The sequence below is a fragment of the Sander lucioperca genome, chromosome 16 (assembly GCF_008315115.2).
Source record: "Sander lucioperca isolate FBNREF2018 chromosome 16, SLUC_FBN_1.2, whole genome shotgun sequence".
NCBI lineage: Eukaryota > Metazoa > Chordata > Actinopteri > Perciformes > Percidae > Sander > Sander lucioperca.
The window spans coordinates 6,563,220-6,589,488 of NC_050188.1; the positions used below are offsets into that span (position 1 = coordinate 6,563,220).

The 26,269-nt window shown below is 42.3% G+C and overlaps 1 protein-coding gene across 4 annotated transcripts in view; it reads right to left on the bottom strand.

Moving 5' to 3' along the window:
- Positions 1-8,352: 8,352 nt before the first annotated feature.
- hivep3a (HIVEP zinc finger 3a) overlaps positions 8,353-26,269 on the bottom strand; it is a 47,449-nt gene continuing 29,532 nt past the window's right edge. For 3 of the 4 annotated variants that reach the window (XM_035992824.1, XM_031278561.2, XM_035992823.1), the window contains 6 exons: positions 21,632-25,861; positions 20,225-20,424; positions 17,481-17,656; positions 17,320-17,394; positions 12,291-12,859; positions 8,353-8,930 (listed from right to left, as the gene is read on the bottom strand). In XM_035992824.1, the coding sequence (XP_035848717.1) occupies positions 8,430-8,930; positions 12,291-12,859; positions 17,320-17,394; positions 17,481-17,656; positions 20,225-20,424; positions 21,632-25,480 (5,370 nt within the window). In that variant the 5' untranslated portion in view covers positions 25,481-25,861 and the 3' untranslated portion in view covers positions 8,353-8,429. The remainder of the gene's footprint in view (positions 8,931-12,290; positions 12,860-17,319; positions 17,395-17,480; positions 17,657-20,224; positions 20,425-21,631; positions 25,862-26,269) is intronic. The other variant, XM_035992825.1, reaches the window with a different exon arrangement.

The window sequence follows — 26,269 nt, forward strand, 5'->3', positions numbered from 1 at the left end:
CATCATTTCAATTTTTTCAAATGCTTTACAATTGAATACCCACAATTCAATGGAAGTAGTAATCAAGTACTTGCAATTGTACTTCATTTTTTGAGTAATTTGGTTAAAAAGAAACCCATATTTCTGATATAGAAGTTTTGAGAACGGGTCAAATTTGACCCGAGGACAACATGAGGGTTAAGCCACATAATTGGCTTACTGTAAGTAGCCCGACACTTCTTATAGAATCAACAGTAGTGTTAAAGCAGTGGGGACCTGTCAGGGCCCAAGAAATTCTAAAAAAAAATGTTTACTTTTAATTTCAGTATTTTAGTTTTTCTTTCTATTTCAATTGGATAATCCAAACTATGCAATGGAGAGTGCCCAGATTAAGCCCCTCTGAGGTTGTTTTTTTCATTTCTCCATTACATCTTTTATTGATTATGTAAATTTTAATGTGTATTATTTGTATATGTGCAAACCAATAAAATAAAAAATGACTTTTCTTTTTTTTTTTTTAAAGTAATTAGTTGTAATTTTATTTTATTATTTTTTATTTTGTCAATTCAGAATTTGATTCTAGTCAGAATCTGAGTCTGATACTGCTCCATTGGGCTGTGATTATGGGGCGTGTTTCAACCGAACCAGGAAAGAAAATGCCTCTGCACTTAATTGGATAGACCTACAACCAATCAGAGCACCCCATTTTCTTAGCGACCATCGGAGCCAGCTGATAAATCAAACTTTTGCCGAATCAACAAATGCCTTGATCGCGGTTCTCTGTTCCTTTTTTAAAATGAATGCGCTGTCGATATCTTCTATAAACAGACGCAATGGAGGAATCTACACATCTCAATTCTCCAGCGGCAGCCATCTTTGTTGTAAACAAATTCAACCCAAGCGCTCTTTGGTGACGTCGTGGTTGATTACTTTACTGTTGATCATCTGTTCATCATCGTATAAAGCCCGTCCTGACAATCTGATTGGTCCAAACAACTCTGGTTCGAGCATAGTTGCTCCACAACGGATCAAGTCCAGACCAAACTTCCCAACCTCAAATGTTGTGGGCGGGGCTAAGTTCGGCTGGCATCCAGGCTACCGAGGTTTAATAGTCACGGTTCGCTAATGAATTCATGAACATCACCAAAACAGCTACAGCCCATTAAAACAAATATAAAAGCAAAAGGAGAGTCTGCACAGTTTGTATACACCACAAAGGGCGCACACTCAACGCTACATTGCTAGGCAACGCAGTGGTTGTTGGTGTTGTTATTAAGAGAGCTCAGTGTGTTGTTGTACTCACCTGTCTCAACGTCATTAGCTAGCTTGGTTTTCCTGTTGTTTCCAGTCTGCTGCAGACGACTTCACTTCAACACGCTTTGCGGGACTCACTCCGTCATCTTGGCCCTAGTTGAAATCATGACCACCCCCAGGAATCTGACACCACATGAGGGAAAAATGCAGACATGTCATCCTTCTTCCTTATGGGTCATTAAAAAAATAAACGACGGATTGATGGAGTCTGAGGTAAGAGAAGAGCAGGGAGCACACACACACACACACACGATATGAGTGAGGTGAAGAATATGTACCTGTGTATGAGTAGATGGAGGCTTTGATAGCGGCATTACTTACACTGACCGAAACCACTTAACACCGAGACAGTTTCAGTGTGTATAAAAGTGTATGTGTGTAATCAGGGTGTCTGCAACGACCAGTCATCTCTAAGTTATGAGATGACGAAGTAAATACCAATTAAAACAAAAGCATAGCTGATAGAATCATGTTTATTCACAGGTATGATAGGAAATATGGTATACTGTATTGTACCATTCATGTTCTATGCTACCGTAATCCAACTAACACTTACTGTAATGTTCAGATTAATTTAAACAGTTTACATGATTTATTCATTTTTGACCTAGGGAATAAATATCTGGAATATAATATTATAAACTCAAGGTTCACTTAGTTGCTTTATTCCAGAGCTTTCAGTTGTATTCCATCATCTTCTTCAATGGGTAGAGCTCACTCAGGTGTCAGGGGTTAGAATATTATATTGCAATATATATATTGCAATATATATATATTTATATATATATATATATTTGAGGGGAAAGTTCAAGTCAAGTCTCAAGTCTCTGGCCATCTGATCTGTCCCTAACACTGTAGTGTTAAAGCTAATGAATTCAAAGCATGTCCTGTAGCTACCATCCATACAGTACAGTATCAAAATCAGTTGTAGGATAATTTTATGGGGTCTACTGCAATGCAATCTGAAGAAATACAAATTAAGAACTCTGTTTCAATTTCATAACTGCATTTTTCAACATTTTGGTATCTGCACCAAAGAATACCTGTTTGTCTGTGTTACTAACTGGCTGTAAAGCCCAACCTCTTCATGCATTTTTCAGTGTTCAAAGTTTGACGGAAACATCTGTATTGAATATTAATACACCAACCATGGTGCAAACATAGGAGAACTGATACTTTCCGTATTGCTATTTAACAACAACCTGGTGAAATATTAACCTAAGTCTGTCACATCATATGGATACAACTACAAAGATACAATGTGCCTGTTCCCAGCATTAGCACAACACTTTGAGATGGTTAGCTTGTTACCTGTGACGATATATGCTAAATGTAACGTCTCTTTCACATTAGCAAGTGACTGACCTATCTGGGTGCGTTTTGAGATGCCTGATTAAGTTTGACGTTGTTGATCCGGCATCATTTATCCTGGTGCCACATACCTTGCATGCAGCTGTTGGCTTACTGCCACTGTTTACCAAGTTATTGAAAGCAAAACTAATGACAAAAGGCACAACTCCGGTTGGACTTGGTGTCGCCATCGTCAATACATTTATGTATATTATGTATATATGCACATAAGCATAGCACATGCGTTACGTTGCACATTATGGCAAAGGGCAAGGGAAATGCAGCTTGTTTCCCCAACGTATGTGTGCCAATAAAAGAAAATAGAAATACATGAGTGAATTTAGATTTAAAAAGCAATAATTGCATGAAAACAGGTTGTTGATGAGTCTCGAAGCTCGAGTCCTAGTCAAGTCTGAAGTCTTTTGGGTCGAGTTGCAAGTCAAGTCTGAAGTCAGCTGTTTGTGCGACTCGAGTCCGAGTCTCAGACTCGAGTCCCCATCTCTGATAGACAGATAGATAGATAGATAGATAGATAGATAGACAGAAGCTGTCAGCATTAACATTTATTTATTTATTTATTTTTTTAAATCTCATTAATCGCATGCCGCCATTTATTAATTTATTTTACACTTCACTCAGCTTTGCATTGTGCCGGACAACGCTCCTTAGCTGTTCTAAAATCACTAGCTAGGCTACTAATTTGGAGTACGATGGAGAAAGACAGCAGCAACACAATTCTGAACGGCACTTTTTATTTTTTATTTTTATTTTCCGAAACTCCCGGACGGCTCGTAGACAAGTCGAAAGCCATATGCACATTGTGTAAAACCGAATTAAAATATCACCGAAGCACGTCAAGCTGGAGCTACCACCTACGAGCTAAGCATGGTCGTACAGTTAACATGACTCAGGTTGATGCTAGCAGGCTCAGGCAAAGCACTATTTTGGAGAGTGCTACTCGCCGACCTGTGGATGTAACCAAATCCAAAAAAATTACTACCGCTCTTGCAAAATGGGTGGCAACTAACTGCAGACCTGTCAGCATCATAGAAGACTCAGGTCTTAAAGACGCACTACGGTTGGCATGTTCTGAATTAATAATGACAGATTTACACAGTTTTCTTTTGTTTACAGTAAATAAATAATAAACAAATACAAATCTTAAAGTCAAGTTCATAAAGTAACTTTCTTTGCATTCATTTGATTCCCAATCAAGATACACGGTTAAGAATTGCTTTCCATTGTTAATATGTACTTAAAAACAGTTCTGAAATGCAAAAAATAGAATTTTAATCATCGCGATTAACTATAGAAATTCAGCGATTAATCGCAATTAAGAAAGAAATTATAGTTTGACAGCCCATATATATATATATATATATATATATATATATATATAAAAATGTTGAATACTTTATTACAGAATGTAATGTACAGTAATGGTAGGCGATTCCTTTTCTTCACATTGCTCACCAGACATAACAATCTATGTATAATGTTTCATATACTGAGAGCAACATGAGATATTATCAACTCTTACTTCTATTTACATTTTTTAAAAGAATTAAGACAACTTTATATTTGTAAAAGCCTTCAATATTTTAAGCAGGACACTTTGAGAACTACAGTAAGTTCTGTACGTTTGCAGTTTAACGAGAAGAAGCCCATCTAGTCTTTCAAAATATGCAGACCCCCGATGTTTGATTTGTTTTTAAATTGCCATAGTAATGGACATCTTTGACTCTTTATCATTTTAGAGGATGCATGTGTGACCCAAGGCAGTCTGAAGCTGTGGATCAAAATTATTACAGAAAAACAAAACATGGGGATTTCATTTGATGGTGGTGACATTGTTTGCCTGTAAAATAAAAGAAAGAGAACCTCATGCATACATTAAGGAGACATTCATCTCCATTTACCCCCTACTGTTAAAGCTTTAATATTCCTATGAACTTCAGCTGACTCATGTTCACGTCATGGCCACTAGGCGTTTCAATATCATTATTGCAAATGGAACATGGGGAAAATTTAAATGATGCATCATTTAGTCTTCTATTGTTTTAAAAAAAAAAAAACATTTCAGGAGAAAATCAGTAGAAAGAGAAATGGTAACACACTACCTGAAGTTTTCTACATAAGAGTGACATGACACTGTCATGACACATGAACCCTAACTCTAACCATAAACCTAACCCTAACTTGTCATGACAAAAACCGAATGACACTTACTAAAAGAAGTGTTATGTCATAAACAGTTATGACTTGTTTATAATGTTTATGACACGTTCATGACAGTGTCATGTCACTCTTATGTAGATACCTTCAACCTACCCATTTGTTTTTCAAACTTAATTAAGTTATGGTAATAGTAATATCATACTGTAATATACAATTTTTTTTATTGATATATACACTCACCGGCCGTTTCATTAGGTACACTTGTACAATCTAATGTGATCCAATGCTACAACTCCATAATGCCATAAATCCTGCCTTTACAAAGATATTAATGTCCCATTTTACTACGTGGTTATTATGGAGATTTTAGTTTCCAGTGGTGTTGAACTGGACTGCGTTACCTTCCAGTATATTGAGAGGTGTTTCTAATATTTGGTCCACGGCATTTACGTACATACACAAGAGGAGCAGAACATTGGAAACATCTTTCAATACAATGCACTGCAGTACAACACCACCACTAACTGTGATAAACATAAAGTAGAATCGTTAGCTTTCTGACGGCGACAAGAAAAACTGAAAAACTCAAATATTCATGACATAGCTGCTGTATTGAATCCCATTAGATTGTACAGTAGTACCTAATTTAGTGGCCGGTGATTGTATATATTAATATTTTACTTATGTATCGTCGTTCTCGGGCAGAAACCTTGTATCTACATATATCATTTCATATTTTCATTCATAAATAAATACTATTGGTCACCCTTTACGTCTGTCTGTGGGTTTTATAAATATTTAAAACAGTGACAAGTTGATTTTGTTTGACTGTGTGAGAAAAAATAGCTCAATAAAATGTTTTCAAATTAGCCATTTTTCATTTTCTGAAAAGCAATTAATTTGGACATGGTCACCCGACAGAGACGATATACAGTACATACATATTACACTGCCAAGATGACAATAATACTGTAAAGTAATAGCAAATGTTCACATATTGTCTGTAATTCTCAGTTTTGCTATAGAAATCCCCTGAAATCATGGCCGGGTTGGTTCAGTGGGTAGAGCAGGCGCACATATACTGAGAGGTTTATGCCTCCAGGGATCGAATCCGACCTGTGACGATTTCCTGCATGTCTTCCCCCTCTCTCTCTCTCTCCCCCCTTTCTCACCTAGCTGTCCTGTCAAACAAAGGCAGAAAGCCCCCCCCCCCCAAAAAAAAAAATCCCCTGAAATGTTTCCCCATTATGAGTATCATGATTATGTTTGGCTCATTTCTTCAGATGAACCTTATCACAGCACTCCTCCTTTATGGAAGTATGTCATTATAATCAGTAAATAATTAAGCTGGAATAAATCATTACGATTGTGTAAATGGCAATTCCATGGAAGTTTTTGGCTTTTGTTATTCTGGTTGCTGTGGAGCCACTGGCATGAAACTCAAGGACAGTTGTTTATAGAGTTCTGTAGAAAGGTGGGATAAGCATAAGTGAATCATAGGCTGAATCATGGTTTTTATCAGTATGGACTTCAAATATACAAATGTGTAAGTACCCTCTATCTGATTATTCCTGCTGTGTGTGTGTGTGTGTGTGTGTGTTATGATTTATTTCAGGAGAGTGTTTTTAGTCTATGGTCCAATACCTTCAGTGTGTGACGTCATCCCTTTCAGTTCCCAGGCAGCATGAGCCGAGACGGACTTAAAGTGGCTTTCTGCTGCCACCCAGTGGCTACGTGTGACAGCTTCAGTCTGGGAAACAGAGAAGAGCTGCCTTTATGTGACCATGTCAGCACAGAGGAGAGAAGGAAGATCAATGTCAAACACAACACAATGAAATAAAAAAAGAATTAAAGGCAGGCTGTGTGTTTCCATTCTGAGAAGTGGAATTTCAACATCAAGTACAATCTCAGCACAACCACAGGGTGGTGCCACGCTCACCGCCACGGTATCTGCAGGTTTCAAATCTACAAATCAAATCACATGCTTTACATTCCTAATCGTTGTCTTTAGCATGCAGTAAAACATGGGTTTCTTACCTTCCTAGACACCATTGATTTCCATTGATTCCTACACATCAATTAGCATTTAAAAAAAAAAAATCACCAAATGTCGAGTCCGAGTCTAGTCTCGAGTCCCCAGTGCCTGAGTCCAAGTCAGCAAAGAAGAGTCCGAGTCATGTCACCATTACCTGAGTTTGAGTTGGAGTCGAGTCAGGAGTCCAGAGAATAGTGACTCAAGTCCGAGTCCAGGACTTGAGTACTCCATCAATGCCTCTTACACATAACAGTAGTCAGAAACTTCATCTAACTTCCAAGTCCGATTTCATAAATCCCAGAGTCTGAGTCCAAGTCCAAGTCATCATTGCGCAAGTCCAAGTCGAGTCCCGAGTCCAGAGAATACCGTCTCGAGTCAGATTCGAGTCAGAGTCCAAGTCAGCAAAGAAGAGTCAGTCATGTCACCATTACCTGAGTTTGAGTCGAGTCACAAGTCCAGAGAATAGTGACTCAAGTCCGAGTCCAGAATTTGAGTACTCTATCAATGCCTCTTACACATAACAGTAGTCAGAAACTTCATCCAACTTCAGAGTCCGATTTCATAAAACCCAGAGTCTGAGTCCAAGTCCAAGTCATCATTGCGCAAGTCCAAGTCGAGTCCCGAGTCCAGAGAATAGCGTCTTGAGTCGGACTCAAGTCCGAGTCCAGGACTTGAGTACTCCATCGTTGCCTTACAGTACGTTCCACTGAAAAGTAGAGCAGTAACTAACTCAAAAACCACACCCGTAACACAGTTGTAATATAAATCTGTAAAAATGAGAAGTTTAATGGCAAACATGAAAATGGCAGAGTGATTGTATCATTTATAAAAGCAACAACACAAAAATACATGTATCTGTTTATGAAAAGAACCGTACCGTAGCTACCATATACGTGAAACAGGTTTCCTCTGGATATCAAATTATTTGTCAGTGCACTCCAAACGTCTTGATCTGAAACTTCTATAGAAAAGGAGGTGATCGTAACCCTGCTTCTTTGAACACAAACAAAGACAACAACACAACAAAATAATAAAAACCTGACAAATAATAATAATAATAATAATAATAATAATAATAATAATAATCACAGCTTTTAAGAATGACATTTCAAACCACAATCTTGACATAAAAATTGCACTTCAAAATACTGGTCGGGGTGAATAAATAATTGTAGTACCTTTCTATATCCATTCTGGTAATACAGTACATTAACACAGCAATAGTATATTAGAGCTGTCCAAGGGGGTTAATAGGGAAACTGATTAAAACTTTGTCTATTTTTCATTCCAGCTGCTTTTGCATATAGTACAGAATTTGCATAATAGCACATAAATAAATTAACACCGATGACATCAAACAAGAGGGTAAAAAAAGACTTACAAAACATACTGCATATCTAACATAGTGTCTATATATATATTATTCATATAATTACATTATAGCGTAATTCAGAAGCGGTGCTCAAGTGCTCTTGCCTTTTGTACTCGGTCTCCGAACCCAGTGCTGTGTTTTTACATCAGACTCAGGTTTTTGTTTGTCTTTTTGCACTGTCCCTTTCAGACTCTCCTCCTATCAGTGTTGTGTCTGGGAGGAAGGAGCCTTTTTTTGGCCTTGGGTGGTCTCGGGGTAAACACACCTCTCTGTAACATGAGCGTCTGTGTCGACCGCCAGGTGCCTGGTCTCTGTCCCGGGACTCGGACGGTTTCTGTGTAATAAAGCGTCCGATCGGCCGCTCCCGGACATTCCCCCCTGAGGGCTGGCTTGGCCGTGCTGCCACGGCTCTTCAAGAGTATCGTGGCGCTGCAGTGGCGGGAACCTCCCCTTTGGAGCGTCCCTTAGTCTCCAGGATGTCCCCGCGAGGCTGGCTGTGGCTGCCACGGGGCTGCTCACCAGGCTGTACAGAGGGAGGGTGGACCTGGGCTGAATCATGTGAATCCCCCCGATGGGAATCAGGAGGCTCGGGGACCTGCTCGCCCCCTGGGAGTGCAGAGGGAGGTGACTCAGGACGTTGAGGGCTCTCCGAGGCCGCGCGGGATGTGTGGGGATGTGGCTCAGACCAAACTCATCCACGGACTACAACAAAAAAAGAGGGGGGGAAAGGTAAAGGTGAAGGAAAAGCCACCCTGATCACAGAGCACCCCTCTCACCCCCTCTACCACTCTTTCCAGTTACTTCCATCAGGCAGACGATACAAAGTTCCACTGGCGCAGAAAAACAAACATCTTTCATTCCCTCTGCAATTACCACTATGCACGACACTTGCAAGCTGCAAGCTGCTGCTATGTTTTTTAATTACTGCTTTGGGACGGACAATAAAGCTATCTTTATCTTTACCTATATTTAAAAAAGATAAAGAAAAAAAAGAAACTTGAATGGTTCTGCTGGTAAAACTAAGTCACTACACTAGCAAAATGAATAGGATACAGTAAAAAAATTAAGACAGAGTGGCCGGTTAGCTGAGTTGGTAGAGCAGGCACATATGTATTGACGGTGACGGTTTCCTGCATGTCTTGTCCGTCTCTCTCCCCTTTCATGTCTGAGCTGTCCTATTGTTAAAGGTGCAGTAGGTAAGACTTATAAAACTAACTTTCTGTCATATTTGCTGAAACTGACCCTATGTTCCAGTAGAACTACATGAAGCAGGTCATTAAAAAAAAAATCCAGCTCCTCTGGCACCACCTACAGCCTGTAGTGAGATTTGCAAAAATCCACCGCTCACTGTTCAGATGCTCCAATCAGGGCCAGAGGGGGTGTCTAACTGCGTGTCAATCACTGCTCATGCACACGCATTCATTCTCCCTTGTGGGGGGAGGGGCTTAGGAGACAGTTTTGGGCTTTAGCGGAAAGGGGGGAGGGACTGAGAAGTTGTCGATGTTCAAATTTTTTGGCTAAGTCCTGGATCTTCACAATCCTACCTACAGCACATTTAAAAGGGGGAAATGCCCATAAAAATAATCTTAAAAATAAATAAATACAGAATGCCAAGGAGGTAGATTTAAAAGTATGATTTTTAAAGTGACCATAGCTGTTGATGTTGTGGATCGAATAGCAATGACTCAACGATTACTTGGCCTCGGTGCTGAAGAAACAACATTTAAAAGACCCTGACACACAAACCCGATTATCAGCCGTCGGACAGTCTGGCGAGGTCAGTGACTCGAGTCTGTTCGTTGTGTGTTCCGTGCCGTCGTCTGTCGGAGGAGCCGTCGGCCTTCATTTGGGCCGATCTGACATGTTGAATCGGAAGGCGGGCAGTCGGACTCAATGGCCAATCTGATTGGTGGAGTGCTAACCCGGAAATGACGAGCGGGATGAGCCTGACTAACGCGTCTCAAAATCTGACGAAAATCTTTTAACCTGACCTTTGTCGATCTGAAATGAAGACAGATTCAGCAACTGCATGGCCTATTTCCCGCTTAAAATGTTTTCAGAAACGCATTTCGGTGAACTATCTTCGTAAAATATGAGATCGTATTCTGAACGAGCCGCCATTATTCTCGGTTGTAAAATCTGAGAGCAGCCAGACCCACGTGATGCGTTGTCCAATCAGCTGCCGGTTTTAATTTTTTGGGCGACAATACAGATTAGCACCACCTGCTGTTATGGAGACGTATTACGCCTCGCGTACGCGCAGAACGTACGCTCAAGTCGGCGTCGCTTCGGTGTGTTCCGAGGCACTTTTTTGACCAACTCAGGGAGGCTGGTCAGTCCGACGGTCGGCCGTCGGGTTGGTGTGTCAGAGCCTTAAAAGCCCCATTCTGGGAAGGTGCTGGGAGTTAGCGACCAGCAGTGAAAGATTTCCCGTCATTGTCTTGAGTCAGTTACTTTAAAGAGCATCTTAACACGCCTTGACAGTGTTTCCCCTATAACTGTACAAGAAATGCCAGAAAAATCGTTATTTTTTTATGCGTTTCCCCTATATTCATTCAGGGATGCACTGCTGTGAGTTGATTTAAGGGTTAAGGTTCATGTGTCATGACAGCGTCATGTGTTCATGACAGTGTCATGTCACTCTTATGTAGATACCTTCAAGTAAAGTGTTACCAGATTTTCTATTTCATTTAACGTAGCGCATCAATTTAGAACGGTAAACAGTCCGTTTCACCGGAATTCTTTAGTAGGTGTCCTATATCACTTTTTAATGGACACCCTGCAGCCAATCAGAATGGAGTATTCACCCAGACCATGGTACAAATTCGCATATATGCACCCATCAAATATTTAGGTATATAAAAATGGCTCCCCTTTACCAAATACATGTGTAGCTCACACGCAAACAGAAATGTCTGTGTGCAGATGTGAAAAACAACGCAGAGAATGGGAATTAGTATCTACTCCTATGAGACCTATATTAGTGTGAGGAGGAAGTGGTGAGGTTCCACCATAACATAACCACAAGTTTGGAGTAGACATGGGGATTTTTTTTCGTGTTTTTTTTTCATTAGGGTGAACTGAGATGTTCACCGCGGTTGTTTGCGTCGTGGACATGTGGTTCCAATCTTGGGTGTTTAACGATCAGCCTGCTCCTCATTTTATCAGCGGCTGCCCAGGGAAAACATGTTGCGTCTATTTGGGAGCTCTGCCGCATTATTTTAAGGCTTTGGAGCTGCAGGCTCGGTTTGAGTGATAATAAAACAAGAGAGTTGCCTTTCCTTCCTTTTCCAATAAATGTGTGACTTTTAAAATAACCTCATATGTACCAGCCTATCTATATTTGTTCTAGATGTTGACTTACTAGGATTTAACTGAGCCACACAAGATTAGCTCTGTGAGGCCAAAAACGGATTTATTTAAAAACTGTTGGCTAAACTAACAGAGATGGATCGAGTCACAGGTGAGTGAAGACAGCGGTTTGAACAAAAGCCACGTTTTGACCAGCGTTAATTATACACGCGGCAAAAACAGAGCATCATGACAGATTCGGACTGAGAAAATAAAACAATGGCTGGGTCAGGTCATATATAGGAAACTGATCAAAATGTTGCTCAAGATGTTTCACAATAGGTCTCCACGATATGAGAAAAATATGTGATATGCGGTACATTGGTTGAATATGGTGATAACGATATTGCTTGTGAGAAATGAACAGATATTAAAGTGTACTCAGTTCTGCATGTCGGCTGCTTTCAGTATTCTGCTCAAATACAACAAATTGCGCGTTGAATTTAAAACAAATGAAAGGAAATCATTCCCAACATTCTTTTATTGAACAAATTAAACATTGAATTAAAAATAAAAAAGTACCACTAAAAAAAGAATGCCATTTACATTTTAAAGTCCAGCTTTCTACTGTCTTTCAACTAACTCAAAGAATCTGAGTGTCTTTCGCGATGTGTTTTTTATTGCGCAAGTTGATATCGCGATAGGAAAAACTATATATTGTGCAGGCCTATTACATAATGTTTTTTTGAAGCAAAAGCTGAAGTGACTCACCAGTCTTGCTGTAGACTGTCGGCCTCTTGGGTGAAGACAGCCTCGACACGGAGCAGAGGTGTCTGCCAGGCAGCCTGGAGGCCCAGAGAACTCCAATCCATGGGACTGAACTATTATAGGAGAAAGACTTCTAACAGGGGAGACTGGTCTCAGAGCGGAGGGGGAGACATGGCAACTGGATGGGGAATGAGGCCCGGGTGGGGGGCTCCGAGGTGGAGACGGCTCCCTCTGTGGAACCACGGGTTGAGTACCTGGAGAACGGGAGCCTCCGGAGGACGCTGATGTCGAAGCGTCAAAGCGTCTGCGGGCGAACAGAGCCCTCCTGGCGCTGGCCGAGCTCTTCTGGGTAGAATCCTTAGGGGGAAGCGGGATGGATTGGCTGGATTCTGGTTTCTCACTGTCAGAAGAGGCCGTGTGAGAGCTTTCAGCCGCCTTGGAGCGGTTGTCTTCATCACGTCTGCCATCTTTGTCCCTTCCATTGTCATCCTCATCAGGTCGACTTTTCCCCAGATCAGAGTAGTCAGAATCTTTTTGTTTATCGGGGTGAAGTGAACGTTCTCCACAGACTCCTGGGACAGGAAAAAAATGTCTCTTTTCAACACACAGGTTCAATAATAGGGGTTCCCCGATGGCCCAAGGCAAGTTAAACGCCACGTCGGGTTAAAGCGTAACTCTCGCCAAAATGCAACCTAGTGTCTTTTTGTGAATGTACCCGAGTCAAACTTTCATTTAAAAGCATAATTAGGACGGAAACGCCACTTTTAAGATTTACCGTATTTTGGTTTTACGGTCAAATAGCCTTTTGAATGGGAGTGCTAGGGGCACCTTGATGCTAGCATCAAAATAGCTATTTTTAAAACACTAAGAAGGCTCGACACAACATGAAACTTTGCTCGAAGTATCACCAGGGGCTCTACGCATGAACTCAGCATTGAGAACATTGTTTGTGTTCAGAGTTTACTAAAAAGAAAGGTTTTGAACAACTCACTTTAGCTGTTGGTTTTTCTGCTCACCGCCATCTTGTCAGTCAAAAAGAGTCAATCTCCGAATGCAACATAACAGGGAGGAGAGTTAAAATGGAAAGCTGGTAAAGCTTAGTTCCATATAAATGCACGGATAATTTGTTGTTTTGTTGTTAGTGAAAAACAATATTGACCTTGTAGATGAAAAAGGAGCCTCATATAAGAAACAATACTAAAATCAATAGATATGTTCATGCGCATTCGGAGATTGATTCTTTTTGACTGGCAAGATGGCGGCGAGCGGAAAAACCAACAGCTACAGTGAGTTGCTCAAAACCTTTTTTAGTAAACTCTGTGTACACAAACAATGTTGTCAATGCTTTCGTTAAGGTGTAGAGCCCCTGGTGATACTTGGAGCAAAGTCTCATGTTGTGTCGAGCCTTCTTAGTGTTTTAAAAATAGTGATATTGATGCGATCATAGTAGTGCCCCCAGCACTCCCATTTAAAAGGCCATTTGACCGAAAATACGGTAAATCTTAAAAGTGACGCTTCCGTCCTAAATATGCTTTTAAAAGAAAGTTTGACTCGGGTACATTCACAAAAAAAGACCCTAGGTTGCATTTTGGCGAGAGTTACGCTTTAAAGGGGAACTATGCATTTGTTTTAGCTTAATTTACCTTAACTGAACATCTTGGGAGTCACTGGAATGGTTATATGACTTTTTTCAAGTTGAATGGTGGTCGTCTCGCTCCCCCCTAGCGCCTGTGAGCGGAAAAACCACCCTTGCAACTTTCGGCCGGTGAGCAGCCGGCCTCAGCGGCAGGAAGTATCGCGTGATATCAGGTCTCGCGATGTAACGAATTGCTTCACGGCCCTGCACACATAAGCCCATTCAGGAACCGGCTAACGAGGTAGCAATGGAGTTTTTCAAAAAAGAAGCAGAAAGCTAGGAAAGCATTGTCGGAGGAACAGAGAAAGAGGAAACAGCAGACTGACCGAGTGAGGAGTCAGACACAAGTACACATAGGAGCTGCCAAATGTCTATTCTGAAGCTGTAAGGGGAGCTCTATAGAGAAACCTGCCAGCAAAAAGCCAGAAAACAGCAAAGAAATGGCCAAAACTGCATAGCGCCTCTTTAATATAACAACCCACTTGCCCGTTTCGGCATAGTCTTATTATAATCATTTCATTTAAATGTTCAAGAATTGCGTTGGCGCTTGATGCTTTTTTCGGAAAAAAATTTACACTTTTGCAACTATTCTGGTAGAAACAAAAATGGATTTTCTTTCAATTGAATTTTACCTTGTTATTTAAGTCTTAACTTTCCTAACTGCAGCAATGTGTAGACATTACAAATGGAACTGTATTAGATGTAAGGTGCTCTGTGTTTTACAAATCATACCAGCCAAGTACATTTTTTCCCTGGGTGTAACATATAAGAGCCTCTCCCATGTTTCTCCCCACATATCTTCCATCTTTGGACGCCCAAGATCTTGATATGCTGCTAACCAATGTTTGCATTTCTCTTCAAACAAATGTGAAATGTTGAAGCTCAATCAAAGTGACAAATTATATAAGCCAACAGAATTAGTGCAGTGTTTGAGGCTATTAATAAATTCAAGGGTCAACTGCATGTGGCTCAGGCTACAGCAGTAGATAGAAGTATGGGCAGTCACCAATAAAAAGGACTGCTTGAGATTCTAACCAATGATAAATAATAAAGCCAATAACTATCTACTCTATCTACTGTGTAGAGGGCATTATGAGTAAAATGTTATAATTGTTTATCCATTTTATTATGTTCCTTAAAAGGTCCCATAGTATGCTCATTTTCAGGATCATAATTGTATTTTGGGGTTTCTACTAGAACATGTTTACATGCTTTAATGTTAAAAACACTTTTCTCATACTGTCTGTCTGAATATACATGTATTCACCCTCTGTCTGAAACACTCCATTTTAGCGCCTGTCTCTTTAATATATATATATATATATATATAGTAGATGTGACATCACAAGTCCTGATGCCTCGTTTAAAGACAGTTTCTGAATACAGGTTATGTGCATTTGTCTGTGGATTGAGCGTTTCGATACTTTCTCAGTATTTATACAGAACCAAGATCTGCTTTATATTAAAAAAAGAGATGAAAATCTCACTCTATATATAAAGTGCTGCTCATAAGTTTAGGAACCCATGCTAAAGTTGACTAAAAAGAGGAATAAAAAAAAATAATCTTCTTAATGCCGTATTTAAAAAAATTAGGAAAAATCCAACCTTTAAGGACACCAATTGTCTTTGTGAATGAATAATGTATCGTAAATAAATAAATAAATAAATGTTCTTCCTTAAAATACAGGGGGCATAAGTATACACACCCTTATGTTAAATTCCCATAGAGGCAGGCAGATTTTTTTTTATTTTTAAAGGCCAGTTATTTCATGGATCCAGGATACTATGCATCCTTATAAAGTTCCCTTGGCCTTTGGAATTAAAATAGCCTCACATCATCACATAGCCTTCACCATACCTAGAGATTGAAACTGAAATCACAACTGAAATCACAAAAGTTATCTCTTTTTGTGAAGTGAATTTCAAATTTACTGTTCATATTTTTTACGTAAAAGAAGATGTAAATAAGGTCTTCTGACGTACATCAGAAATGCTCCTTTAGCTTCCAAGCGTGAGTGGGCAGGCCGGTTTACGTGTTTGACTGACAGCTGAGCCATCGAGGCTATTGTATTAGCACACCTTTCAAACTGCAACACTTGGACAACTTCTGTTATGATATCAACTTCTTATAACATCACATAATAAAACAAAATGCCAACACAGTCTGACCAGTCACCATGATCATCCTCAGGGGCGTAGCACAAGATTCTGGGCCCTGTGGAAAGGCATTTTCTATGGGCCCCTCCCCGCATCCACAGCTATTCATTCTAGCATCTTAGCATGGGTACTCAGTCCCCTTTTTCCCCCCAGTCCGACGCCCCTGATCATCATGATCACCAGTAACATGACTGTGGACAGCTGATCCAGGTGCTGTGTGGGCAGAGAACTGATCTAATTAATGATGCTATGTAAAAAGTGGTCGGTGTTTGTCAGACTGCTGGAGGAGTAACTCTCTTATGTTCTTCCAGCTCTGTACGTTATATGTATTATAAAACTGCTCAGGTATTTGATCAAATGTAGCCGCTAGGTGATCACAAGTAGCAGATGTCAATCCGCACACTATATGCAAAACATTCCCACATCTGGTATAGACAGGAGGTTAAAAGACAAAACACAGGCGTCAAAGCACTTCCTCGTTGCTGAAACACATCAGGTCAATAAGCAGTTCATTAGACTACAGCTGAACATTTTCCACCTGTGGATATTTGTTAGGTTGCTCCATCAACATACCATGATGCAACACAGGCGTGTCCAAAAGGAGATATTACAAAGAAAGCTTACATGTTTTAAAGTGCTCATATTATGTTTTTTGGCTTTTCCCATTTCCTTTATAGTGTTATATATCTTTTTGTGCATGTTATAGGTTTACAAAGTGAAAAAGCTCAAAGTCCACCCCAAAGGGACTTACCATCTCCAACAGAAAACACTGTTCACAAACTGCTCCAAACAGCTCTGTTGTAGTCCAGCCTTTACTTCAAAAGACAAACGTGGTCACTTTGTAACACATGTTATAATGCTCACCTAGCTGCTAGCGTGGCACGCCCTCATACTCTGCTTCTGACTGGCTAGTAGTCCTTACCTAGCTACTGCGCATGTGTGACTCCCAACAAAGATGGAACAGAAGTGAGATGCCTCACACTGTAGCTAAAACAGAGAGCTCAACACACAGGGTGAAAAGAGGAGCTGCAGCAATGTGCAGTACAACAAACAGATGGTGTTTTTTGAAAATTAAACCACATAATCCTAACCTAGTACAACCTCTAAATACAATTATGAACCTGAAAATGAGCATAATATGAGCACTTTAATTAAAGCTCATGTAGAAAAGTGCAGTGGTAGAAAACACTGGTTTTCAGTAGATTAGTACATTAAAATAAACCGAACAACATAGCATACCTTCATCGTTGCCATCTGGGTAACAACAGGTTTCTTTTCCACGTGCCTCCGATCTCAGGTGTTTGACGAGGCTTCCTGTAAAACACAAAAGACAGGCTGAGCTCATAATGGACGCACAGTGACCACAGATAATACAAAAACAAACAAAACCCTTTCCTTACCTTTGGCTTTGAGAGAAAGGTTACAGTGTTTGCAGTTAGATGGGGGGGATTCTGTGATGCGATGAGTGCACTTTTGCAGCACACTGGTATTCTTAAGGTGGAACCCACAGTCCTTACATTGGCACTCCCCTCCACCTCCACCTCCACCATGCATGACACCATACTTCTCATTTGATCTGCAGATGTGAAGACAGCAAGAGGTTTAAGCTGCGTTCAGACCCCCCCCCCCCCCTTTTTTTGGGGGGGGGGGGGCGGCAATTTGACGCAGGGTTGTGCGGCGTTGGCAGTGTACGGGACTCTCACACCACCTCAAAACAAAATCACAAGTTCGATCGCCGGGTACATGATTGACCACGTTAACGGAAAAAAACCCGCAGCGGCCTGCCCGACGTCACGCTGCGGGTTTTTTTTCGTTTCCCGCCTAAACGCACTACCCCCATTCAAAATAAATGGGACAGACTTGCGTTTTCGCCGCGCTGTCTGATGGCCGACGCAGGCGGTGTGAATGCAGCGTTAAGTTTTGTCCTCAGAGCTTTTCCCTGTCTATTGATGCTGCTCCTCTCAGGATAAGAGTCACAATCAATATGAGTGTAAGTGGAGCTGCCAGACAGGCTGCAGGCCCTTTAGCACCTGTAAGCAGCTTTTTAGTGCCTGTATTTATCCAGTGTGTAAGTGCGCTATCTGTTTGGCCTTAACTACACAGTGAGCTCACACTGTGGCAGCTGGGCCCGGGGTCCACCCCTCCGTGTGCACTGAGGGTCCCTCAGCGAGGCACCCACTTTAGCTTCAACAGAGCAGCTTTCATAAGCCAAAACCAGACCCCCCCTCCCCCTCCTCCCACTGCCTTATAACCCCATCAGAGCTCACACCACCACCTAGTCCAAACAAGGGGGAGCCTACGATGTGGCCCAAGGTCCGGGGTTTGCTGCAGCCAGCCAATAAAAGCAGGCCAGAGAGGGAAGGAAACCCTGGCCCAGACCAGCTGCTGCTCCAAATAAGCATGAAAAAACGCAGAAAATGAAAACATTCCTACGACAAACAATCATTCTGATTATAATCGGCTGTTTTTTCTTCTATTTCCACTGCAGGCTTCACGGCTGGATAAACTCGCCAGGTATCATAAACGCTGGCTTTTACAGTCTTGAAAAACTTTCAAGTTAATGAAAGAGAAAACACTTTGCAGGGACACTGTACTCCTACACTGTAAAGCGGTTATATTCATCGGCTTTTCATGGAACGCCTATTCACAGCCAAGATTTGAGTCCAGTTGCCCTTGCCTTCCCAACAACAAAAATGGCAATGCTGGACTACCTTGCTGCCTCCGTTTGGTCTTTTTTGTCCCTCAGACAGACTGAACAGACAGAGAAGGAGAAAGCGAGCAGGCGTGAAGATGACTCACTCTTTTAGGCTGGCTGTGATGAGCGTCAACATGAGTCACAACAGGGATTTGTTCACAGACATACTCCCAAACCAAAAAGAGACACACAGATGGCACCTCCCTGCACTCGCCTGCATCGCAGCAGTGTTTATTTCTGATGGGTATCAGAAGTACTGAGCGAGTCTGGTTTAACCTCACCGCAAATTAATTTAAGACATGTGTACGCTTCAATTGAGACAATAAATCAAAGAACGGTGTCCAAATAAATTCACACCTTGCATGTTTGCATACTGCATTTTACATTACTTTAGAGTCATCGCTGTTTGTTATTATGTTTGTTAAATGATTCCTTTTTCTGACTTCTGACTATAGTTTCATCATTTACATTTCAATATCATGAAAAAAAAAAAATCACATTTGCTTGAACAACAAACTCAAGTCAAGTGACATTATAAAGTGTGTCCTGAACAAAGAGTCCATTATTTTCTAAATCAGGACACCTCGGGCAGAGTTAGTTTTACATCGTTGGTCCATTGCAGTGATAATTATTATCTGGTAATACAGCATTAAGCAGAAGTATGGTTGCTATGGTTCCTCGCATTTTAAGAAACCATTTAATATGCTGCATTTCCAACTGATTTAGAACAGTGGTTAAACTGTATGTTGAATGTTAGTTCGAGGTGTCCTGTTATACAGTTTTAACAGACACTTGCCAGCCAATCGAAAGAAGCATTTTCTATGGCAATGGCATTAAAAAATTAAGACTTTGTGCCCATTAATAGTAAGGATTAAATAGTAGGAAGGTATTCCATCCAATTACATGTAAGAAATTATAACCAATCCAGGAGTCTGATTTTACTACATATAAACACCTACAGTAGCCTAATAAACTTTGGTTTATTCGTCATTCAAGTTGTCTCTTACTGCCCAATCCCATTCAGTATGTCAGGCTCCCTTTCATGACTAATGCTACGTACTTACATGTACGTACTGTATATTTTCTACTCACTCCATTAGTGTCAGTGTAAGAGAATGTAACATGCTGCCGCAACATGTGAATGGCCATGATGGCTGGTGTAAATGAATCTCTACAGGCCGAAAGGAAGCTAGGTGGTTTCCTGGCTTCGGCCCCTCAACAGATGGGCTCTGTTGGTGCAGACAGCCAACCGATGGCCTTTCCAACATGGTGGATAGACAGTTTCCACAACATACCACAATATGTGACGCATGGCCTCAAAACTGTAAGTAATGAGGGATTTAACACTGTAAATACAGTGACAGAATGTCACCAGTAAACTTGGATGTTATAAGCTAATGTTCTCATGCATCTTACACAGCGCTGAGCTGTTCACAAGTTCATACTCACACTCTCTCAGAGATCCAGACTTCGGGAGGTTGTTTATTTCTGGAGCATGAATGTACTTCCTCCTCCTCGTTCTTTTCCTCCTCCTCCTCCTCCTCCTCCTCATCCGCCTCCTCTTTTCTGTTTGACCTGTCCTCATCTGCTGACTGCTGTCCATTGTTCGTTCCCTGGTTGTCTCTGCAGTAAGACTGGCTGTTGTAGACCTACACCCGAAAGAGACATGGGCAAATTCACCAACTCTGCTCCAGCATGCCCAGGGAGACAAAAATTGGGAAGTCTCATTGAATGTGTTTAATAGCATTTGTTAAAGCACACATATATTTTTTTTTCCTTTGGATGTCATTTTTGTAAAGCTTTGCAACCAGTAACCAGTAACATAGCTCAAACATATCGTTCGTGATTCGACTGGTCATGACTGTTATCCAAGATGGTGGCCGCATGTAAACATTAATGCTACTGTCTTTATAATCTATCTTTGTAATAAACTGTCTGTATACTAACAAAGTTCTCAATGCTTCGGTTTGCACGTAGGGACCCTCATTATGCTACCGTTTAAGTGTGGTGCTATTTTGAGCCTTGTTAGTGGTGTAGAATTAGTGATTTACCCTGTGCCCCGAAAGCTAGCGTTAGCAGCTAACCCCCGGTTTGCGGTAGCTAGTTTCAAGCTACAGACACATTCGATTAGCATGAAAACAGATCCAAGAGAGCGTTTGACTCGGTACACATATGTTATTAACCCCTAGTTTCATTTTGCGCCGGAATTGTCCTTTAACAATGCCAGGGAGACCCCTGGATCAATTTAACCTAAATTTGGGGTCTAGAGCAAAGATCATTAACAGGTGGTCCGGTGATCCCTAGGGGGTCCTTAGAGTTACTGCAGGGATGCCACCAAATTATTGTAGATTTTTTGAAAGTTTTGAAAAAATGTAAATGTCTTAACATGCACTGTGCCACATGTATGTTTAACATTAAAACATGATTTATAAAATCATGCCACTATTATTATTTTAATAGCTTAGTATTATATGCACTAAAAAATAAAGGCTTTAGGCAGCCCACATGTTATTGTAGGCCCAGTTTAATATGCAACTTAACTTTCTACAATACATGTAGTAGGGGGTCCATGATCCATTTAAGGGGTCCTTAGTTTAAAAAAAGTTGAAGACCCTTGGTCTAGAGGATTCCTTAACTTTTGGCACCAACCATCTAGATGTTATACAGTATCTTGGATTTAAATTTGACTCGCTCCTTATCGCACGTCACCTAGCTCTCAGACTTCCGTGCCCTGCATTTTGATCGATCTACTGAATGTGAAATTCCCAGAAAATTCCCTTGTGGTGGTCGATTTTAACACAGTGCTCTCTTACAGATTTACAGACAATTGTAATCAGTGGTTAGTGTTGTAATTACCTCAGTGGAGCATGGTCTTTTGCTGTCCTCTTGCTCCATTGACTCAGTTGTCCTGACTGACATGGGGGATATGGTGTAGATGGAAGGACTGAGCCTCTGCTTGCAGTGCAGCAGAGAGAGAGCTGTCTTGCTGGAGAGGCCAGGTGGGTTGGGGTCATAGCCGTTAGTGGACCACGATGAATACACTGAGGGCTTCTGTTCATCTAGAGCAGACGGGTTTGGTTTAATGTAGTTCAAATAGCACCAGCTATTACAGGTGCTGGACAGCAGACTGGGGTATGATGGTCCACCATGTGTGATGGGAGAACAAACACTGGGCAGACATGTCTGATTCTCTCTTTTTACTTCCTGATTGCACGTGTCCACTGATGCCTTGTCAACACATCCCACCTCCCCCTCCTCTTCTTCTTCTTTCACTCGTTTCTGCTGCTGCTGTGACTCAGGGGGGAGCTCCATGCTGTTTGATGGGGAAAGCATGCGCTTATTGCCTCCTGAGCCTGATGTCCTCAGACCATCATCAAACCACAACTGAACGTCTGGACTTATGTTCCTATGGTTTCTGTATTCAGCTGTTGGGATACCTATATTGTGTGAAACGGCATCAACCGCCTCCTGGGGCCCGGGGGAGGTAGACTGAGAAAACGTGGTGTATATGGCGCATGCTAGAGTGAGGGTGTCTGTTTGGAGACGCACTGCTACTGCAGGAGATGTGACGGGCCTCAGTAACTCCAGACTGGGAATGATGTGAGGGACAGAGCGCTGGATGTGGGAGGGACTTACTCGGACCGCCTCTGAATAATCACTGTGTAGTAAAGGAATCTCTAGCTTCAGGCCTGTAGACATGGGGAGGTAGCGAGCTCTAGCTGCCCCTGATGGTCCATGTGTAGGATAGGGCTGCGCCGCTTGAGGAGGAGGCTGCTCTGTATGGGTGTGTGAGGCCTCTTCTTTTACAGGATCTACAGATGGGAGTTCTGTGCTGCCCGTTAACTGAATATTTTGACTGAGTTTCCACTGAGAGAAGATCTCTTTGCATTGTAATCTCACTGGATTACGCAAGACTGCGTCACCTGATGAAGGAGAAGTAGGGGACCTGCTGCAGTACACAGAAGTTGGGCTTGCTTGAGAAGATGTGGTGGAGCTGACATGTTCAGGACTACGGCTCGCTACGGTACAATGCTCCTCCTCATCTGGATCTCTGATAGCAGTGTGTCTCATAAGGAGACACTTTCTTCTTTCCCTCCAGCCAACTGCAGAGCGCTCAGGGGACAGACAACTGTAGTCAAAAGACTTACTGCGGCTCTCAGCCATTAGGACGCTCGGCTGTGGGTCATGAGGCGCCTGCTCAGATGCAGAGCGCCTCATCTCTCGATGCTGATGCACCCCAGGCACCGTCAACATGTGAGGAGCTCTTGATCTCCTCAGTGGAGTTGATCCTGCCATCTCCATGTCTGGTCTATTTGACTCTTCAAAGGACGTGGAACGGCTGGATGCATAGGATGCACTGCTATCCTGACTAGGGCTGTGGGGCAGGGATATAGAGTCAAAACTGGATTCCCCGGAGGACTGGGCAGCCTCGGCTAAACGTAAGCGCTTCTTCTTTGGAGGAAGCTTTTCAATGGGGAGCTGGGCCAGAGAGGGGCTTCTCTGTGGCCACTGAAACTCATCAGGTTTCTCTGAATGTTTTGCTGTGGTGGTCGGCTTTTTTGAGGTCGCTGTGCTCATGTTGGAATCCTCTGTGACCAGTATTTCTGGAACCCGCACACTGTGTTGACGGACCAGACTTGTAGTTGTTAGTGTTCTCGACTGTTGGGATTGTTTCTGAGGCACCGGTTGATAGTCTTCCTGAGGTGGAGAGTTTATTGTCGCCTCAGTGCCTTGATTCTCATTGCACAAAGATTCTTGTTTTTCAAATGAACTAGTGTGTTGAATTACTGAACAGGTTTGTAGCGCAAGTCTTCTGGGGCCCTCATAAGCTACACTGCTTTCATCTTTACACTGTCCTGATAAGAGGGCCGGAGAGGGTAATGAAGGCGAAGAGGGATCATCGAATTCCAAACTCTCTTCTTTCCTTCTCTTGCGCATTGCTGAAGCTCCTGCTCTGACTGCATGATTAATTAGCTGTGAGCACCCCGTTTGACTAACTACCACCTCATTTCTGGGATGATGTGCTAAGCACAGGCTTTGCTTGTGTTTCTTATAACCTTCCCAATCGTTGCATCCAGTGCCACAGGCCTCACACTCGTATGGCTGCGGTGGGCTTTGCGTGTGGTCAGGCACAGTGGTAACTCTGTCAGGGTAAAGTGAATGAGAACCCTCGTGTTCCTCTTTTGTAAGTTCGGCACCAAGTGGGATTTCAATAGCTGGCTGCCGTCTTAGCATCCCATAACGACGGGATGCTTGCGTTTCGGAAGGCTGTCGTTCATCAAAGGACTGACTTAAGCGGAACTTACCGAGGCCACCGCTGGAGGCGTCAAATGAACTAGCTGCAGATGGCATCGAGTGACTTCTCACCAATGGGGCGGTGGATGTTTGGCCAGCTAGCTGCTCCACATTTAGGGATGGATGATGAAACTTTTCACATGGAACTCCCATGGTGATGGAGCCACTGTTTTTATAGCCCAGATCTCCAACTTTAGGGCTGTGAATCAGTGTTTCTTTCACAGATGAACTCTTCTGAGACTCTGAACTATTCTTCCTGGAGAGTGAGAATCTCCTTGGTTTTACACTGTCAATTTTACTGGTGTCTACCACTGCCTCGTTGATAGTAATGAGTTTGGTGATATGGTCAATGACCTGCTTCTTGGGGACTGTGAATGGGATGCTTTTTTCCTCCTGACCAGAGGGCAGCTGGTTATGGTGCCGAGACATCCTCTGTAGGTGTCCAAGACGTCCATATTTGCCGAGGATGATCTCTGCATAGCTTTTGGCACTTGTGTTCGGGGGGCTGTCCTGTGTCTGCTCGGTGCTTTCAGAGCGAGAGAAATAGCCTGATTCTGTACTACCTTTACTCCCTAAACTTAGAGATGAGGTCTTTTCGTCAGATGAGTCTAGAGGGCCACGTTTTCCTCTACTTAGACGCAAGGCCAGTCTCTTTTTCACTGCGTAGGAGTCATCGTTTCCTCTAGTGCAATCTTTGGCCCCGTCTGTTTCATGATTCTTGATCGAGGCTTCACTGCCTCGTCTTTCTGTAAGGGAAGATGCTGATGATAGCTGTCTGGTTTCATCTTCTGACTCAGTGACTTGCTCCTCTAAAGACCTTGGCTCGCCAAGTGCCAGCCCTGCCTTCACCTTGTGGGTGTGTGATTTGCGGTGTTTGTACAAGTTACTCTTGGTCTTAAAAGAGAAGCCACACGGGGCGCAGGGATAGGGTCTTTCACCTGTGTGGGAGCGAATGTGTTTCTGTAGGACACTAGGCTTTGCACATGCCCGGCCACAGTAAGTGCAAACGTATTTGCCTGGTCTCTGAGGTTTACGCTCGCGTTTCTGTTTTGGGGTGCCCTCCTGGGTTTCAGGTTTAGACTGGGTGGGTCCACCCGCTGAGGAACATGGGACTCCTGGTGACAAACTAGAAACTGCGGTTGCTGTTGTTGCCTCATGTTTGTGTTCCAGTGCTGTATCTGAGTCAAGGCTCTGCCGCTGGTGCCTGAGACGTTTACGTTCAGGAGGCTGTCTTCTGGACTGTTTGGGTTGCTGTAGTGTGCCATGGGACTTCGGGGAGCCAGTTCGCTGTTGCCGACGGGGCTTAGAGGGAGACTTGGGCTGCGGGCCTCGGTGAGGAGACTCTGGTTGACAATGTTCTTGACCTCCGGACTGCTCCCCAGTCGTCAGGCGACTATGCAAGGCCTCCATAAAACGGAAGGACAGTTTCAGGTAGACACGTGGGATGCGTCTGCCTGTGCCAGGCTACAGAGTTCAAGCTAAATCATTAACTGGATAATGGGTTTACTTTGACTGAATTCGATACAATTTTACCACTTCAGTTGACTTCATAATTTCCCCTTGTTTTGCTTAAACTTTAGTGCTTGACAGCAGAATGATGCCATCAAAAGTAGAACAGCGGCATCAAAGAATGCAGCCGTGATATGTCAGGTGCTGTGGAGGAAGTCCTCTGCCATGATGACCTAAAGTATCCCATCATGAAGCACTCAGCCACAGCCTTGCTGCCACACAGTGTGACGCTCACTTGACTCAGCTGGATATATGGTTCTTCTGTCTTGTCAACATAAAGATCTGTGAAGACAAACAACTCATTATATTAAACAGTGCATACATTTTAACTTTGAGACACAGATAACCCTCTCACCCTCAGCTTGCCAAATATAGATATTTCTGTTCCATGAGTTACATAATCACTATATGTGTCATAACATTCAGCTTCCGCTTTCCTGCGGCTGCTGAATACTGAATACTATTTTTGCATAAAAATATATCGGCATGCAGCAAATAAAAATGATGATTCTGCTAACATTCCTAGACAGAGGCACCATGTCCAATGAATGTGACAGGAACATTTCAATAACAGCATAATCTGAAATTGTCATGGTCTTCAGTGATTTCTAATCAACCATGCGTTACTTATTTCAAAACTGTGGACCACAATATTTTTCTGTCGGACAGCCTTCCATATCCCACCTACTC